This window comes from Rhinoderma darwinii, chromosome 4 (assembly GCF_050947455.1).
Source record: "Rhinoderma darwinii isolate aRhiDar2 chromosome 4, aRhiDar2.hap1, whole genome shotgun sequence".
NCBI classification, from domain to species: Eukaryota; Metazoa; Chordata; class Amphibia; order Anura; family Rhinodermatidae; genus Rhinoderma; species Rhinoderma darwinii.
In genome coordinates, this window is record NC_134690.1 from 16821178 (window position 1) to 16840115 (window position 18938).

Sequence of the window (18938 nt, forward strand, 5' to 3'; positions counted from 1 at the left end):
TGCCTAAAATATATTCTAACAAAAATAAGGCCCCAAAAGCCACTAGGTGCTCCTTTGCTTCTGAGGCCGGTGCTTCATTCCAGTAGCACGCTACGGCCACATGTGGGATATTTCCTGAAACTGGGCAACAAATATTGAGTTGCATTTCTCTGGTAAAACCTTCTGTGTTATAAAAAAAATTGTACTAAAAATTTATTTCTGCAAAAAAATATGAAATTTGTAAATTTCACCTCTACTTTGCTTTCATTCCTGTGACATGTGTAAAGGGTTAAGACATTTTCTAAATGCTGCTTTGAATACTTTGAGGGGTGAAGTTTTTAAAATGGGGTGACTTTTTGGGGGTTTCTAATATATAAGGCCCTAAAATCCACTTCACAACTGAACTGGCCCCTGTAAAAATGGCCTTTTGAAATTTTCTTGAAAATGTGAGAAATTGCTGCTAAAGTTCTAAGCCTTGTGATGTCATAGAAAAATAAAAGGATGTTAAAAAAACAATGCCAATCTAAAGTAGACATATGGGGGATGTTAATTACCAACGTTTTTGTGTGGCATAACTGCCTGTCTTACAAGCAGATACATTTAAATTGAGAAAAATGCTAATTTTTGCAATTTTTCGCTAAATTTTGGTGTTTTTCACAATTAAATACTGAACATATCGAGCAAATTTTGCCAATAACTTAAAGTCCAATGTGTCACGAGAAAACAATCTCAGAATCGCTTAGATAGGTGAAAGCATTCCGGAGTTATTACCACATAAAGTGACACATGTCAGATTTGAAAAATGAGGCTCGGTCAGGAAGGTCAAAAGTGGCTAAAGAGGGAAGGGGTTAAGGGGGTATGGTGGCCGAGGAAATGTTATGTGTTCATGTACATTAGGTTGGAGACGTTATTGGGGTGTGACATTTATTTTAAAGGACCAGGGCATAGGTCTGAAAAATATTGAGCAGCGCGCAAAGTTCTAAGTCGCCCAGAAGTGATTTCTTAAAAGTAGACCAGTATTATTTTATGTCGGGATCGAGATGTCAATTGTAAATTATAGTCAAAAAGAATTAAACCTGAAGCGGGATAATACACAACCGATTTTACGTTTTAAGACCAGAGCAAATTTTTCACCTTCTCCCTATGATATTTGATAGTCGCGGAGCATCCGCAGCAACGTCCTAATTATGTGCCGAAACGAGGTCTCTTACCAGACAGGGCTTAGTGATCCTGCCGTTATAGGGAGTCCTGCTATAGAGATGGAGAATATATTACATAGTTACATAGTTACATAGTTACATAGTTAGTACGGCTGAAAAAAGACACATCTCCATCAAGTCCAACCAAGGGAAGGGAAAAGGGAAGGAAAAATTTCTACACATAGGAGCTAATATTTTTTTGTTCTAGGAAATTATCTAACCCTTTTTTAAAGCCATCTACTGTCCCTGCTGTGACCAGCTCCTGCGGTAGGCTATTCCATAAATATGGAGCCTAAATATAGCAGGGTTATGTGAGAGCAGCTGCTTATTAATAAAACATGTTGTTGTGTATATGGAACATAGTAAATTACCCTGATAAGCCCCGGCGACAGCTCCATAATGTGCAGTATTTCAATGAAGATGACACATTATGTCTGCCGCTTCAAGAGTTTATTAATACAATTGTCTTTGTTTTACTGCAGCCCTGGTGTCGAGCATCCGGCATTAAAATCTTGTTATGTATTCAGACGGGAGGAGGCGATTGTAGGAATCAAAGCTGTGGGTCCTATTTGAAATAATACATTGTTTTACCTGCGTTTTACTTCTCTATCCGTAGAAGTGACTGAATATTCAATTTAATGGCTAAGATGGTTCATACCAAGGAGACAAACACTTTGACTAGTAAAATTGGCTCATTTGGGGTGGACTATAATACTGCCCTCTATGTACATGAATATATCTACTATAATACTGCCCCCTATATACAAGAATATAACTACTATAATGCTGCCCCCTATATACAAGAATATAACCACTATAATACTGCCCCCTATATACAAGAATATAACTACTATAATACTGCTCCCTATATACAAGAATATAACTACTATAATACTGCCCCGTATATACAAGAATATAACTACTGTAATACTGCTCCTGTATACAAGAATATAACGACTATAATACTGCCCTTATATACAAGAATATAACTACTATAATACTGCCCCCTATATACAAGAATATAACTACTATAATACTGCCCCCTATATACAAGAATATAACTACTATAATACTGCCCCCTATATACAAGAATATAACTACTATAATACTGCTCTTATATACAAGAATATAACTATTATAATACTACTCCTATGTACAAGAATATAACTACTATAATACTGCTCCTATATACAAGAATATAACTTCTATAATACTGCTCCTATATACAAGAATATAACTACTATAATACTGCTCCTATATACAAGAATATAACTACTATAATACTGCCTCTATATACAAGAATATAACTACTATAATACTGCCCCCTATATACAAGAATATAACTACTATAATACTGACCCCTATATACAAGAATATAACTACTATAATACTGCTCCTCTATACAAGAATATAACTACTATAATACTGCCCCCTATATACAAGAATATAACTACTATAATTCTACCCCTATATGCAAGAATATAACTACTATGATAGTGCCTCCATGTACAAGAATATAACTACTATAATAATGCTCTTATATATACAAGAATATAACTACTATAATACTGCCCCTATATACAAGAATAGAACTACTATAATACTGCCCCTATGTACAAGAATATAACTACTATAATACTTCTCCTATATACAAGAATATAACTACTATAATACTGCCCCCTATATACAAGAATATAACTACTATAATACTTCTCCTATATACAAGAATATAACTACTAAAATACTGCTCCTATATACAAGAATATAACTACTGTAATACTGCCCCCCTATATACAAGAATATAACTACTATAATACTGCCTCCTATATACAGGAATACAACTACTATAATACTGCCCCTATATACAAGAATATAACTACTATAATACTGCCCCTATACACAAGAATATAACTACTATAATACTGCACCTATATACAAGAATATAACTACTATAATACTGCCCCTATATACAAGAATATAACTACTATAATACTACCCCTATATACAAGAATATAACTACTATAATACTGCCCCCTATATACAATAATATAACTACTATAATACTGCCTCCTATATACAATAATATAACTACTATAATACTGCTTCCTATATACAAGACTATAACTACTGTAATACTGCCCCTATATACAAGAATATAACTACTATAATACTGCTCCTATATACAAGAATATAACTACTATAATACTGCTCCTATATACAAGAATATAACTACTATAATACTGCTCCTATATACAAGAATATAACTACTATAATACTAACCCCTATATACAAGAATATAACTACTATAATACTGCTCGCTATATACAAGAATATAACTACTATAATACTGCCCCCTATATACAAGAATATAACTACTATAATACTGCTCCTATATACAAGAATATAACTACTATAATACTGCTCCTATATACAAGAATATAACTACTATAATACTGCTCCTATATACAAGAATATAACTACTATAATACTGCTCCTATATACAGGAATATAACTACTATAATACTGCCCCTATGTACAAGAATATAACTACTATAATACTGCCCCTATGTACAAGAATATAACTACTATAATACTGCCTCCTATATACAAGAATATAACTACTATAATACTGCTCCATATACAAGAATATAACTACTATAATACTGCCCCTATGTACAAGAATATAACTACTATAATACTGCCTCCTATATACAAGAATATAACTACTATAATACTGCCCCCTATATACAAGAATATAACTACTATAATACTGCCCCCTATATACAAGAATATAACTACTATAATACTGCCCCTATATACAAGAATATAACTACTATAATACTGCTCCTATATACAAGAATATAACTACTATAATACTGCCCCTATATACAAGAATATAACTACTATAATACTGCTCCTATATACAAGAATATAACTACTATAATACTGCCCCTATATACAAGAATATAACTACTATAATACTGCCCCCTATATACAAGAATATAACTACTATAATACTGCCCCCTATATACAAGAATATAACTACTATAATACTGCCCCTATATGCAAGAATATAACTACTATAATACTGCTCCTATATACAAGAATATAACTACTATAATACTGCCCCTATATACAAGAATATAACTACTATAATACTGCTCCTATATACAAGAATATAACTACTATAATACTGCCCCTATATACAAGAATATAACTACTATAATACTGCTCCTATATACAAGAATATAACTACTATAATACTGCTCCTATATACAGGAATATAACTACTATAATACTGCCCCTATGTACAAGAATATAACTACTATAATACTGCCCCTATGTACAAGAATATAACTACTATAATACTGCCTCCTATATACAAGAATATAACTACTATAATACTGCTCCATATACAAGAATATAAATACTATAATACTGCCCCTATGTACAAGAATATAACTACTATAATACTGCCTCCTATATACAAGAATATAACTACTATAATACTGCCCCCTATATACAAGAATATAACCACTATAATACTGCCCCCTATATACAAGAATATAACTACTATAATACTGCTCCTATATACAAGAATATAACTACTATTATACTGCCCCCTATATACAAGAATATAACTACTATAATACTGCCCCCTATGTACAAGTATAAAAGTATTGTAAGACTGGTTTATTAAGGATAATAATATGAATTGTATAGATAGATATAATTTTTCATTTGACTAGAATTGCTTTCTATTTACCTCATCCAATCACCATTCATCTTATGCTTTTTAGTTTTCCCTCTTCATATTTTATCCATGTCTTTCTCATCCTCTCATTAAACCTGTTTTTCATTATTCTTCGCCTCCCCTTATTACACCACTAGGGCATTATTCTCTGAATCTCCGGTTCTCTTATATTCAGCCTTATGGGGGCAGCAAAGCCTTGAATTTGGTTGCCGTTCTTATCCTCTGTAGGACGGTCTAATGATGTTGATATCCTGAACGTTGTTGAATGAAGTACCTAAAATGAGAAGACTCTCTTAAATTAGAGCAAATAGTAGCAGACAATCAGATCTCTAGGACATTGTGTGTCTGTTCAGTTATTGTGTTTGCACACTGTCTAATAATACAGGTCTGCTAGTTCAGCAGAGGAAATCTGCAGATCTATGGACCTTCCGTAACCGTAACATCAAGTGTCCCAAATTCAGACTAATTACTTTAATTGTATAATAGTCTAGTCTACATAGCAAAATCGGGCCAAACAAAGTAAATGTTACCTACTTGAACTTTGCTCTTCCCCTTCCTCCCAGTAAACAGTACAGGGTGAACTATAAAGTGCCATGCGCAGAGTGGTTGCCATATTTTTCCCAACACTAATTGTCCAAACACGAATGATCTGATAACCTTTGTCTGATGACAGTGAGGCCATTCACGATCTCTAGATTACTTCCACTCGTTAAAGTAAAAAATCTGACATTGTCATCTAAGAATGTCCCTCATTTTGTAGGACCCAGCATATCTGTACATTACATTGACAGGCCATTGACTTATATGAAAATTTTGTAATACCTCATTCCTCCTGTGGTGGCACTGCAGGGAAATTGAGCACTTGCTGCTAGACTTTCCCACAGATTATAGCTCATGGCTTAGGATCACAATAGGACAACTGACTGTTGAGGGACCCGTCTAAAAAAAAAAAAAAAAAAAGGGCTTGTCCAAAGTGGACCTTCTTTAAAGCATGGATTTACCTTTAAAGTGAAACGCTGCAAATTTTCATTAAAATGTCAGTACTGTTATACTCTAACATCGGGCTCGGAGAGGCGCTCCTGCTTTCTGGTCGGTACTGTTGTTGTGGTAAGTTAAGAGTCTCGTATAGTATCATTTTTTAATCCAATTCTTACCGTTAATTATTTCACTCCGGTCCCCGTTTGCAAGGTTCTCTATACACTATTGGTCCTTAACACCACAGGCAATGACAACAACTGCTGTTACGGAACTCTACAGCAGCAGTTACCAAATTGACTCCCCCCTTCTCTGACATCACTTCCTGCATTGCACCTACTGGCTGAAACTGCAACTGAGAGACTTCCTGTTCTGCCCGCCCCCTGCACGCACTCTGCACATAATACTGTTAACACTGAGGACGCCCCATTTTTTTTGTTTCCTCCTATATTTGGACCAGACAGCAGGTGGAATTTTTTGAACTTGACATTCCCTATTGGAGAATTCTGGAATACAAATAGCGTCTCTTACTCTGGAGGACCTGCGATGTGCATTTATTACATGGACAGCCCATCGATTTCAATGGGATATTTAAGACGCTTTATTTCCCCTGTGTTGGGGCTGCAGAGAAATTTAACACTTACTACCAGGTTCCCACACAGATTACAGTAGGTTACTGTGCATCCAGCAGCGGTACACCTTAAAATCCGATTTTGGGTTTGCGTTGTGTGTGCAACAAGCCAGTTTAGGAGAAAACAGAAAGAAGAGGATGTGATGTTAATTATTTTTGTGTCAAAAAATAAAAATGATTACAGAAGTGATACCTTAATTGGTTGGCAACTTCTAACTGCAAGCTTTCGGAGAACAGAGGCTCCTACATCGGGAAAATGTACAAATGAATGACTGAGAGAAGAGCACAAAAGATCAGATATAACAATTCAAAATGGCTGTCCTCCAGCAGGAAGTACATTTTTTCTCTAGTGCCACCTAGAGGCAGCTACCCTCCGACCCTTTATAGAGCCTTGAAACATGACAGATTATTAGCCAAACCTAATGACACCCATCTGTAGATAGCACTGTTTCAGAGTAGGGTTCTGGTTAGCTCTGTGAGAAACCATATGTATGGAACCTATATTTGACACAAGACATTATACATGGAGTGATACATCATTAAGATAAGCCAAAGAAATAAAACTGAGGTTTATGTTCCAGATGGAAGGGCAGGAGGTGCAATTGAGGTGATGATCTAAGAGTTCAGAGATCTAGTGTCAGTCTACTGTGGTAAAGGGATCTGAAGTGTGTCTATGTAATGTGTCATGAATTCAGGTGTTAGGCCCCATGCACATGAACGTGCTTTTGCGGCCGCAATTCCCCCGAAAATCCACGCGTAAATTGCGGCCCCATTCAATCCTATGGGGCCATGCACACGACCGTGGTTTTCACGGTCCATGCATGGCCCCGGAGCCTGGACCGCAAAAAGAAGGGGCAAGTCTTATTACGGCTGTGTTCTGTGGTCCAGGCTCATTGAAAATAATGGCCGCGGCCATGTGCACAGCCCACGATTTGCGGGCGGCTCGCGGCTGTCACTCCGTGGCCGGCCGACCCGGAAATCACGGCCGTGTGCATGAGGCCTTGGATTGAGTCAATTATTGGGAAGTTCTTATCGGTTTGATATCCCAGACTTTCTTCTTTCTGTCATTCTTAAAACAAAATTTTATTAAATCTGTCATACTGTGTCCTGATCCATATCAGTGTTCACCCACCGGTGTATAAGGAGAGATAATGAGGTGACATCCCATGAAGAGGAACACAATTTACACGGAATGGTCATAGTTCAAAAAGTGACTCCTGAAGGCTCAGAAGTTAAGCTCCAGTGGAACTATTCATCAATAATGGAAGAGGCCCAACATATCGAGTCAGGATCTGTATCTCCCAACAGACTGAGCATCCGGTCAAAATCTCAACAGCCGAATGATCCGAAGATTAAAAGAAAAAAGGTTTATCTCAGCATTTCGAGACTAATGTCTTCGAGGTAGATGAGCTTATGTGTGATTTCCTTGTTGTGGGCTCGGTGACATGGACCCTTCCCTGTCCTTGTATCAGCCGGACATCTCCTGAGTCATCAATGCTGGACCTAATGGAGTGGAACAGCCAGAGGTGAATGGTAATTACTTATTGAGTTTCCAAGAGTCCAGAGGAAAGTAGGGTATAGATAAGGAATAGCCGGCAGCACTAGGAAGATTGGGAGCGGGTTGATGGATGATTGCTGTTAACTCTTTGTGGCGCTTTGCATTTAGAGCATTAAATGTGGTGTGTCAGCAGTAATGTGCAGAAGCAGTAAGGCCCCCATTCACATCTTGTATTTCGGACTACTTTCAAGTATACGCCGGGAAAAGCTCCAAACATATACGTTAAATATAAGCTGGGACAGATGCCTCACTGGGGCATTTGACACCCATACAAAAAAAGTACGTCATGAATTCTCATGACCTTTTATGACGTATACGGTAAACGGACCATCATAGCCTATGGATGTCGAACGCCCTCTGTTCTGTATCAGTCACCCATGGGCAATGATGGCTTCTATTTAATGTATATGTCAAGAATAGCTCATAAAATGTCCTTGGCGTATACGTGAAAGCAATGGCTGTGATGTATGCCATACAGTGGCCCACCTCACCTATTGGCTGCGTGGTTTATTATTTTTTGTGGGATCCCGTAGTATGGTATAGCGAAGTCTACTATGCTATTCCATATAAAAAAGTATACAGACGTAAACCAGCCCGTAATCTGATAATATCTGATGTTGATCTGACGAGGGTTCAGCAGATTGTACACCGATACTGGTGCTGAATGTTCAAGAAGTGGAACTTTCTTAGGATTCCATCACTCCCTTTTATTTCATTGAAGAGTGACCTCACAAGCGCAGCCACTACAATATCCATGGTTGGTCCTGACCTGTTCTCTAGGTCGGTGGTGGTCTCAGCTGCACGTCCGTCATCTATCAGACTGTTATATGTTTCATTGACATGTCGTTAAGGGTTCATTCACCAATTAACCCCATATTCCAGTATACATGCAGAAGGAACCATTTTGGAAATTCATTACTTACGTTACAGCCTGTGTTGTACTCTAGAGCTGTATTCACAATTCTGCAGTCTTCAGAATAAAATCTCCCAGTATTCCCCGCTTGATCAGTGTTTGTACAGAGCTAGTGATTTGCATTCTGCAGCGTATAGTCTTTAAGAAATTAGGACCACATTCAGTGTATAGGATGTGCAGAGATTGCAGTCACACTATGACCCTGGTCCTGTAGGAAAAAAAAAAATCGATAGCGATATTATTAATGGCATGTTGTGTATGAGGGGCCCAGGAGCTCTAAGCTACACCTCTGAACAGTGGGTTCTTATATAAAGGGGTGCTACAAGAGTCCAGCTGTTAAATCCGCCGCCACTTCAACGCCGATACTCCCGTTGTCCGCCGCTGGTCTTTCTTTACTTTCCAGCAGCAGTGATGTGCCGGACTTTCTCCATCCACTTAACCAGCACTGCAGAGAGAATTCCGTGGCGTTTTTCCTAAAAAGTGCAGCTTGTGTGAAGGCAGCCTAAAAGGTTATTCCCATCTAAGGCCCCATGCACACGACCGTATTTTTCATCAGTAATTGTGGACAGTTATTACGGACTGATTCATTTCTATTGGCCACAGAGGCCTTTCAGAACTTTTACGGATGGGTGTCCCTGCTGAAAAAATGATAGAACCGGTCCTATTCTTGTCCGTAATTACGGCACTGACTCTCCCATAGATGTCTATGGGAGCTTCCGTAAATACGGACGGCTACGGATTTCCGGAAGTGTTGCTAGGCAACATGTTGATGACATTTGTGACCTCCCTCTTTTTTTTTACGGATCCGTATAAACAGAATTAAATACAGATGAAATACAGACCGTATTTGCGGATACTAATCGGTAAATGCAGATGAATTACGGATCCGTATTTACGGACAGTATTTAATGATAGATGAAAATACGGTCGTGTGCATGGAGCCTCAGGCTCCATGCTCACGAGCGTGCCCATAATGACGGGCCGCAATTGTGGGCACGGCCGTCTGCGTAAAACACTAAAAAACAGACCTGCTCCATAATTCCAGACACTGTTCTATGGCATGGACATCCATCCGTAGTGATACGGAAAGGTGTCCACGGCCAATAGAACTGAATAGGTCTGTAAAACCGTGGACCGTATTACGGTCTGTGGTTTCACAGTTGTGTGCATGGAGCCTATGACATACAGTACATGCTATATCCGTGTAAAATATGCCATAAATGTCTGATAGATGCAGATCCCAGCTCGGCTGTTTCTGTAACTTCCATAGAACAGAATGGAGAGAGACGTGCACATGAGTGGCCGCCTCTCCATTCATTCTCCGTCTGCTTTCTCACGAGACCGGATGGGGGTCAGGGGACCTCGCTTTCTTGTGGATATGCCATAAATGTCCTAGATGGGAATAACCCCTTAAGTGTGAGTGTTTTCTGTCCATCTTCCCCTCAGTGTTGTGTGGAAGAAGGGAGGTACATATTTAAGTAAGGTTGATTTTGGAAAATTTGTTATTTTTCCAATATGAATTAGGCTATTGCAACCCACAATGGAGGAGTAAGTGTAACAACCATTCAATCTTCCGGAGAGAACTCTATTCTGGTAGCCATTGTTCATCTCCTAGTCGTCCTCTCCATCTTTAATACTCTGTATTTAGATGTTTCATTTACTTTTTTTTTTAATTTACAAGAGTCAAAAATTGTTCTTTTATTTTGGTTTTATTAGAAAACTTTTCCGACTGTGTTCTTTTTTTCCTCTTTGGCTGTTCAAGGGCGGCTAAGCAAGGACGCCTCCTGGTCTCGTTTACTCTCATCTAGACAATTTTACAGATGTAAGAACAAAGAATCAATTAAAATCAGTTTAATGGGCTGTGAAAATGGTTGTGTGGCTCGTTTTTTGAGCGGAGGGTGCCACACATTTTAATGAAGCCGGAAGGTAGGTGGCTGCATTCGAGTCTACCGGTAAACACAAACAATAGGCGACTGATTGATTCTGCGAGGACTTGACACCGGTAACACTCAACAGTCTGATTATAGGGAAACTCGGCTCAGGGAAGAAAATGGTTATTACCTTTCTATAGAGAAGGAATGTTTGGAAATTGTGATTGGCCACCACTCATTCCCACATTGGAGACCTCCCCGACCGGGCACGCCTGTCATAACGTCTCAAATGGTACACACTGAAGCCAGCTTACGAGGCAGAACCTGAACAGAACTAATATAAGACGCCGAGTCTCATGGATGATTAGTGTGGAGAACGTAGTAAGTATAAAGACCATAATTCGGGTGCAGGCCTATTCTTAAAGGGCCACTACACCTAGAAATGATTGAGAGAAAATGGGAGCACTTATCTCTTTTGTCACTGAACAAGAATTCTACAGAAACCTGGCAGAGAACAGAACAGAAGTCCCTTTCCTTATGGCCCATCTATTTCCCATGGGGGAGATTTCGCTAAAAAGGTAGCTTAGCAAGCCTGGTCTCCTGTTACAGGCATAGCAGTCGAGGAGGGGGGTTGCTGCTGCAGTAGGCTGCCTCTCAGCCCAAGGACCAAAATTTGCATGTGCAGGCTCTGTATGGCGGCACAAATTCCTTAAAGGGGATCTGTATTATAGACTCATAGGCATGTTCCGCCCTATGGCAATGCGTCTATGGGAGATTAACCATGCGTTACGTCATGCAATGGACCATGTGAGGATTCCTAAGGAATCAATGGTAAATGGAGGTACAGTGTGAACCTGTAGCAAGCTATGTACAACTTGAATCTATAATACAGCCGTGTGCATGAGCCATTAGATTGGTTTGATATAAAGTTTTGGCAAAGAATGGGAGACACGATGGAATAATACTCTTTCAAAGATGTTCTACACATGATTAACCCCTTCCCACACAGTGTCATACATGTACGGTGCCGTGATGCCACAGGCTCAGAAGTTGTGCCTGCCCCATCACCCTTGGGAGTCAGCTGTAGTTGACAGCCAACATCCCGTGGTGACAGGATAGCTGTGATCTGCGCCGTTAAACCTTAGAAGCCATGGCTGGTAGACAAATGGAGGGTGCACCATAAAAAGACGACAGGAGAAGAAGTGGCATCGAATTTTCCACTTTGTTCTAGTGATCAGCAAGGGTCACAGTGGTCGGATTTCCTGACGAACAATCATTGAATGGTACAATCCCTTCAGCTGTTTTTTGGCGCAAGCAAGCACGTAAATTTATATTTGCGTGTACCTTACTTTTTACCTTATTTATGAGTTAGAACCTTCCAATAATCTGTTGACGGCAGCCTGTATTCTGTTTATGGTGACACAGACTGCCATAAAACATCTTGTACTGACATCACACTTGTTCATAAAGGGAGATACGGATGAGAGAAGTGTTTTGGGGAATTGCTTTATGTGCAGTTTCCTTATATACAAGCATAGGGGGTCCTACAGTAGTGTTAGTATGTGGTGGATTAATAAAACCACCTGTTACTTGATCATAGGTTACAAACTCCACTAAGTGAAAACTAAACCTCCAATAAAAGCTCCGTCCCTGAATCGGGCACCTCGTTGAGATGGCGCTCTACCGGTATTATTACGAGCAATATTACCGCTTCAGAACGGAGAGGCGGAGAAAGGTCACTGCAATCTCTTCTAATTGAATTCTCTACTAAATTCCGGAGATCATGGGGTGTTTTATTGATGAAAGCAAAATATCTGTTTTAAATTATACATTAACATTTCTCTGGTAACTTTACTCCTGCGGTGCTGTAATCCTGCAGTCAGGGACATTTTAATGGGCCCTTAATCCTCTATGCAAAATAAGACTGAGCACTTCTGCTAAAGGAATTGAAGAACGTGTGAGGTTTTATGAAAGTTTCTATGGTCCCAAAATGCCCTGTAATCATCTCAGTCCCTGTATCCAATTTGGCTTCTCTTATGGGGTGAACACAAAAACTCCATCTAGATGTTGCCCCTGGTCAGATTAAAATCCAAGACCCCAGTTCTACAATAAACGAAGCCGAGAACTGAGCCATGAGGTATGTTCCTCCATTACAAGTAAGATGACCATACACATAAGATATCTATTGACCAAGCACTTATCCTACAAGACATTCAGCTTCCCCCATATACATTAGATTATTGGCCGATCCTGTCACAATTGGATGGTTCCATCGTGTACGGTCTACGTTAAAGATAGACGTTTGGTTCAGCGAATGGTAGGCTTAAAGTTGGATTTTCTACTCTACTTAGTTTGACTGTGTTTAGGGTTTGAGTCATGTCTAGGGCTTTATGGGGACAGCCCCCCCCCCCACATGCATTTTTAGAGAATTTTTGCCTAATGGAACACGATATCACCATACAGAACACTCCCTATTACATAACGCAGAGCCATATCTCCACCTGATGGACTGGCCAAGGACATTAGGTAATTGTTGGCAGATACAAGAGGTGGATTGTGACTTGGGCATCAAAGCATGGGCACCTTATCAACCATTATACCTATGATACACTTGATTTGGGTAAAACAAAAACGCCTTTGAGGAGCCCTGTACTTCGAGTTCTAACTGACCAAGAAGCTGTGGGCCCGCACTGTCCATGGGACCTTGGCATTGTCGTAATGCCCGAATGATCAGTCTACCTGTGGCAGATATCGTAATTTTTGATGGGATCCATGGACAATCTGATGTTTTTTTAGTCATCCCTTCTATGTGCTGCAGTAATTCTTTACATTCTATAAAATTTGCACAGCTAGATAGAAAACCGGTCATGCACGTAAGCCATTTTCTTTTCCTACATATATCTTATGATCCTAGAAGCAGGAAGAGCAGTAAGGGTATGTTCACACGGCAGCGTCCCTTACGGCTGAAATTACGGGGCTGTTTTCAGGAGAAAACAGCTCTGTAATTTCAGCCGTCCTGGCATATTGAGGTGCTTTTCGCTGCGTCAATTACGGACGTAAATGGAGCTGTTTTTCCATGGAGTCAATGGAAAACGGCTCCATTTACATCTGAAGAAGTGACAGGCACTTCTTTGACGCGGGCGTCTATTCACGCGCCGTCTTTTGACAGCGACGTGTAAATTTACGTCTCGTGGGAACAGACCAACGTAAAACCCATTGCTTTCAATGGGCAGATGTTTGCCGACGCTATCGAGCCGCATTTTCGGACGTAATTCGAGGCGGAAAACGCCAGAATTACGTCCGTAAATAAGCCGTGTGAACATATCCAAAGTATTGTCATAGGGATACAGATGGAGAAGCTCTTCTCACCTGAATCTTGTAACCTCAACCCCACACGAATGAGAGATTTCATTTTTTTTTCTTTTCTAATTTTTGTACCTCGCTTTATTGATCTTCCGGTAGTTCTCCTGTAAGGCTCTCGAAGCTGTCACCGTCTACAAAGTGCATTCAAGTCAGATTTCATTTTTAGTTTTCTAAGCTGCACTGCAAAAATGAACCGGGGAATAAACGTAGAACTGTATTACATCATTTTGTTTGTCTTTTATTTTTAGGATTTATAGTATAATTCTGTGATAATAGTTGTATAATTTATTTTTATTTTTTTGTATATCTGTTTTTAATAGTGTAATTATATTGTCCATGTTTTTGTTGTTTTATATTGTTTTATTTGTCCTATGTGTGTCTAAGGCTCTACTTAAGGTCCTATTACACGGCCTGACGTGGGTCGTGTAAACGAGCGCCGATCTACGAGGCAGCTCATTTATCGGCACTCGTTTGATACTTTCACAAGGAGCTAAGATCCATAATGTATGGGAACGAGCGCTTGTTACTACGATCGCTCGTCCAAATGCATTCCCATAGTGTCAGCAGCACGTCTACATGTTTATACAGGGAGATGTGTTGCCGACAATGCTAATATTTCTGGCTGCATAAACGATACGATCAGTCGATGATCGAGCATTTGCCCTTTTTACACAGGGCAATGATCTGGAACGAGCGTTCTGCGAACGTTTGTTTGCCCGATAATTGGCCCATGTAGAAGGACCTTTACATTAGAGTCATGGTTTCTGGAGTCATAGCAATGGCAAATACATTTTGGAAGGATACCGATGAACCCTGATGGACCTTACTGACTTATAATTGCATCCGTCCGGTTTCTGTTATTTTAGACGGAAAGGATAGCGCAGTCGGCAGCTCCTATTCTTTTCATCAACATTATTGGAAATGTCGACGAACTGGCAAAAAAAGTTTTGGAAATTAGGGTCACCTTTAGTTAAAGTTTCATTATAGACACATCACACATCCTACAGCTATTGGTGACAGGAAATTTTGTGTTTATATTTTTCAGTGAAACACTATGTTAATGGCAATTCAACAGTTGAACCATTTCCCGAAGGGACGCAGATGGCAATATTTGGTAAGTACTACAAAATATTTCTTTAAAAACTAGCAAAACATATTTTAAGAATTTCCATTTTTCTGGATTTATCTGAAATAAAGATAGTAGAGACCACCACTTTTTAGAAAGAAGCTGAGTGATTGCTATGGGTCCAGCTTCTCTTAACCCCGGCAAACAGAAGCCCATTTGACCTACCATCCATGTAATGCGTGGACAATCCAAGTCGACCAGAACGGGAGACGATCTTACAGAGTGGCTCTCCTTTCCGAGACATAAAGGGGGTCCCGAATAGGGCATATAGACGGGGATTGTTGGGGTGAGACAACCCCGTCAACTTATTATTGTCAAATAAATATAGAGTTACGCCATCTTTCAATGTCGTGAAACTTCTAAAGAAGTTATAGAGTAGCCACTTTTGGGTTCGGTTGCTACTGAGTTAACAATTGTAGTCCTACTATAATTTTGGTTGTTCGCTTTGGACAGTCCCTTTTTGTTGTGGGGATCTTCCGATTATAAGTTAATCACAGGCTGTTCTGCTATTGGGACCCCCAGAGTTCACCTGTAATCTGTGGGGGAACCTGGCAACAAGTCTTCATTTTCCTTTCAGTGCCACCACAGGGGAAATTAAGCATTACACTTTTCCTATTAAAATCAATCCACGGTCCATGTAATGAATGGCCATGCTGGGTCCTCCAGAGCGTCTTTGTAGCCACTCTCTGCTCTGGCTTGTAGATGAAAATCCTAAATGTATCTTAAAAGTATCAATACCTATAAATTCCAGGCCAAACAGAAAACCTGTTTCAGCAATAACATCCATATATATCAACACTGGAAATAGAATACCTATCAAGATATATACGGATAACAAATCAAGAGTATAAGTCACCAGTAGTACAAGTAAAGCACTACCTAATATATAAAAAAATATCTTTATTTAGAAAGTATCTAAAAAGTACATGGACCATTTTAAATGAATATAAAATAAATCAATATTTAACGGGCGGTTCCCAAAATCATAAATTATCACCTATCCACAAGATCAGAGATGATTTTGTGATTGATGGGGACCCCACTGCTGGAACCCCCACTGGTCATGAGAACAGGGGTGCCGAGCAACTAGATCCTCCTCACTTCTCGACCACAGTGAGGAGGACAGTGAATGGATTGGCAGTCGAGCATGTGCACTGCCGCTTCAGTCTATGTCTATGGGAATGATGGAAACAGTCGAGTACAGTGTTCGGCTGTTTCTGTCATTTTCACAAACAGTGAATAGAGCGGCAGGCGCATGCTTGACCACCGCTCCTTTCAAGTTCCTCATCACTGCAAGGAGTGCATTGGGGAGAATCTGGGGGTTCGGGACCCCCCATTCTCACATTAGCAGTGGACCACTTTGGATAGGTGATAATTTATGATTTTGGGAATACCCCTTTAGCTTTCTAAGTGATTATTTTATTTTCTGAATGTCAATCATCTCTTAGTCACCAGGTAGTAAAACTTGTTGTGTATTGTTTACAACAATTATACGGAACCGTTTGGTGGCAAATTTGCAATTTGAGTATTAATTACTCATTTACTTTTTATGAAAATGCAAAAATTCAGATGATTAAAAGCCGACCTTGTATACCCCACTGTTGTGAATAAATAAAAGCAAAATTAGGATGGACGGCCACGTCAGGCTGCCCCGCAAATTAAATTGGATGGAGGACTTGATTAATTTAACGTAATGTAAATACTCCGGGAGCGCGGTCATACTGTGATAATGTTCTTCTTTATCACTCGGTAAAACATTTGAATGTAACTATGGACTCCAGGCAGCAAGTCTGCCCATTACCACTGCAACGAGTCATTCTGCCACAAATAACTCTTTTATAACCAGGTACAATTCGCTCAATGGACAAGTGGAGATTCCAAACAAAATAACGTTAAAGAGCACTTCCCCTGAAAAATACACACTCTGCGTAGCAGACACGATGAGTAGCAGACATTTGGCACAGATGACACGTGGCGTGGCATATGACACGTGGCACAGTGGATGAACTCGACTCCAACACTAGACTTCGCTCAGAAACCAAACACAATTAATGGATACGGGATACAGGATATGGGAAGACAGGATACAACTAAGGGACCATTTGCAATAACGAACATGGGTAGACACAACAACGCTCAGGCAAGGAGGAAGGGGCAGGGCCATTTTTATAATTCAGGGTGTTGTTGGGATTGGGTAGGGAACATTTACAGGTGCGTGCACTGGCCCTTTAAGGCCGGGGACAAGCGCGCGCATCTTACGAAACACTACAGGGCAGTGCACTCCCTCTGGTGAGTGAGATGCTGACAGGAGTTCAGAGGTCGCAGCCTCTGGAGGGTAAAAGAAGCCGGTGATCCGCGACCGCGTACATCACAATCCGTTATTCTCAAAGTTTTTACCATGGGGACCCTGACGAACACCTACTCCCATTTCTTCCTCAAGGATACTTGGGGCAGGGACGTGTAAAGCATTCTCTAATTCTTGCATAGCCCTGTATTCTGGCTTTGATATGTTGACTGTTTTGCCAAGCATCTCTGGGCTGGTTGAGATCAGTTTGCCATCTCTACCGTAAAGTCGATTTTTTGATTTTTTATTTTATTTTTACTTTTTATTTTTGCAGTATTCCTTCAGATTCACAGTTTGACCAGTGCTACTCGAAATAGGAAGACTTTTTTTTTTTTTTTTTTTTTTTTAAGAAAAGTTGACTTTTTTTTGGGGGGAATGATTTACGGGTAGAGGTCAATTGTCAGAGCCAAAATTTTGTGTAAACTTGGAACTTCCACAGCACGAGGGTTCGATACGAATACAAATATTTGTTTAAGGTTTTTCTTTTTTTTAAGGGAGTTGAATATTTTTGCAAGACGTCATAGAATCATTTTAATGTTTTTTTTAATTATTAGTATTGTTATGAAACGTATACACATGGAGCACCAAGGAATGGTTTCATTTCTATAACATACATTCATCACAGAACACATCTTTTCTTCTTATCGGGTAATTTTTTTTCTCTTTAGCCCCTCTTCCTATACCCGTTTTGTCCCTGGCAATGTATCTGCTCTGTTCCCGCTTCAGTTCACTGAGCACGTTTGTTCGGAATGTGCACTTGTAAATTCAGTAATGTAATTAATATCTGATGCATTCATACGACTAGATATCGTTGTGTCATCCATAACAAAAAATACAAAAACACTGGTATTTACTCCCCCCTACAAAGCCTTAGCCACCTCAACATACACTGTTGCCTTGGTACTGAATGTCAAGCAGACCAGGCAAAAAGCAAAGCCAGTCCGTAACTGTTAAGATGTCCATGATTAACATCCCCACCCTTTGTGGGAGCTAGTTATTTTTTTTTATTATACCAAATCTTAGCACACAGGATAGGTCATCAGTATATGATCGGTGGGGGTCCTCCCAGGGGTCTGGGGGCGCTATCTCCAGAGGTCTTGGTGGTGCTATCTCCAGAGGTCTTGGTGGTGCTATCTCCAGGGGTCTTGGTGGTGCTATCTCCAGGGGTCTTGGTGGTGCTATCTCCAGGGGTCTTGGTGGTGCTATCTCCAGGGGCCTTGGTGCT

The 18938-nt window shown here is 39.8% G+C and overlaps 1 protein-coding gene and 1 long non-coding RNA gene across 6 annotated transcripts in view; one reads left to right on the top strand and one right to left on the bottom strand.

Annotated features, from left to right (window-relative positions):
- The window catches only part of MSRA (methionine sulfoxide reductase A), a 295027-nt gene that overhangs the window by 133029 nt on the left and 143060 nt on the right, over positions 1–18938 (top strand). For all 4 annotated transcript variants that reach the window (XM_075860869.1, XM_075860871.1, XM_075860870.1 and 1 more), the window contains one exon: positions 15289–15357. In XM_075860869.1, coding sequence (XP_075716984.1) covers positions 15289–15357 — 69 coding nt within the window. The remainder of the gene's footprint in view (positions 1–15288; positions 15358–18938) is intronic.
- On the bottom strand, positions 1127–8744 carry LOC142759045 (uncharacterized). 2 transcript variants are annotated; one of them, XR_012883046.1, is made up of 4 exons: positions 8588–8744; positions 6732–6781; positions 4945–5206; positions 1127–1230 (listed from the first exon to the last, which is right to left on the bottom strand). It is a non-coding gene; the product is annotated as an uncharacterized LOC142759045 (long non-coding RNA). The 2 variants fall into 2 exon arrangements; XR_012883047.1 differs by lacking the exon at positions 1127–1230 and adding an exon at positions 1673–1743.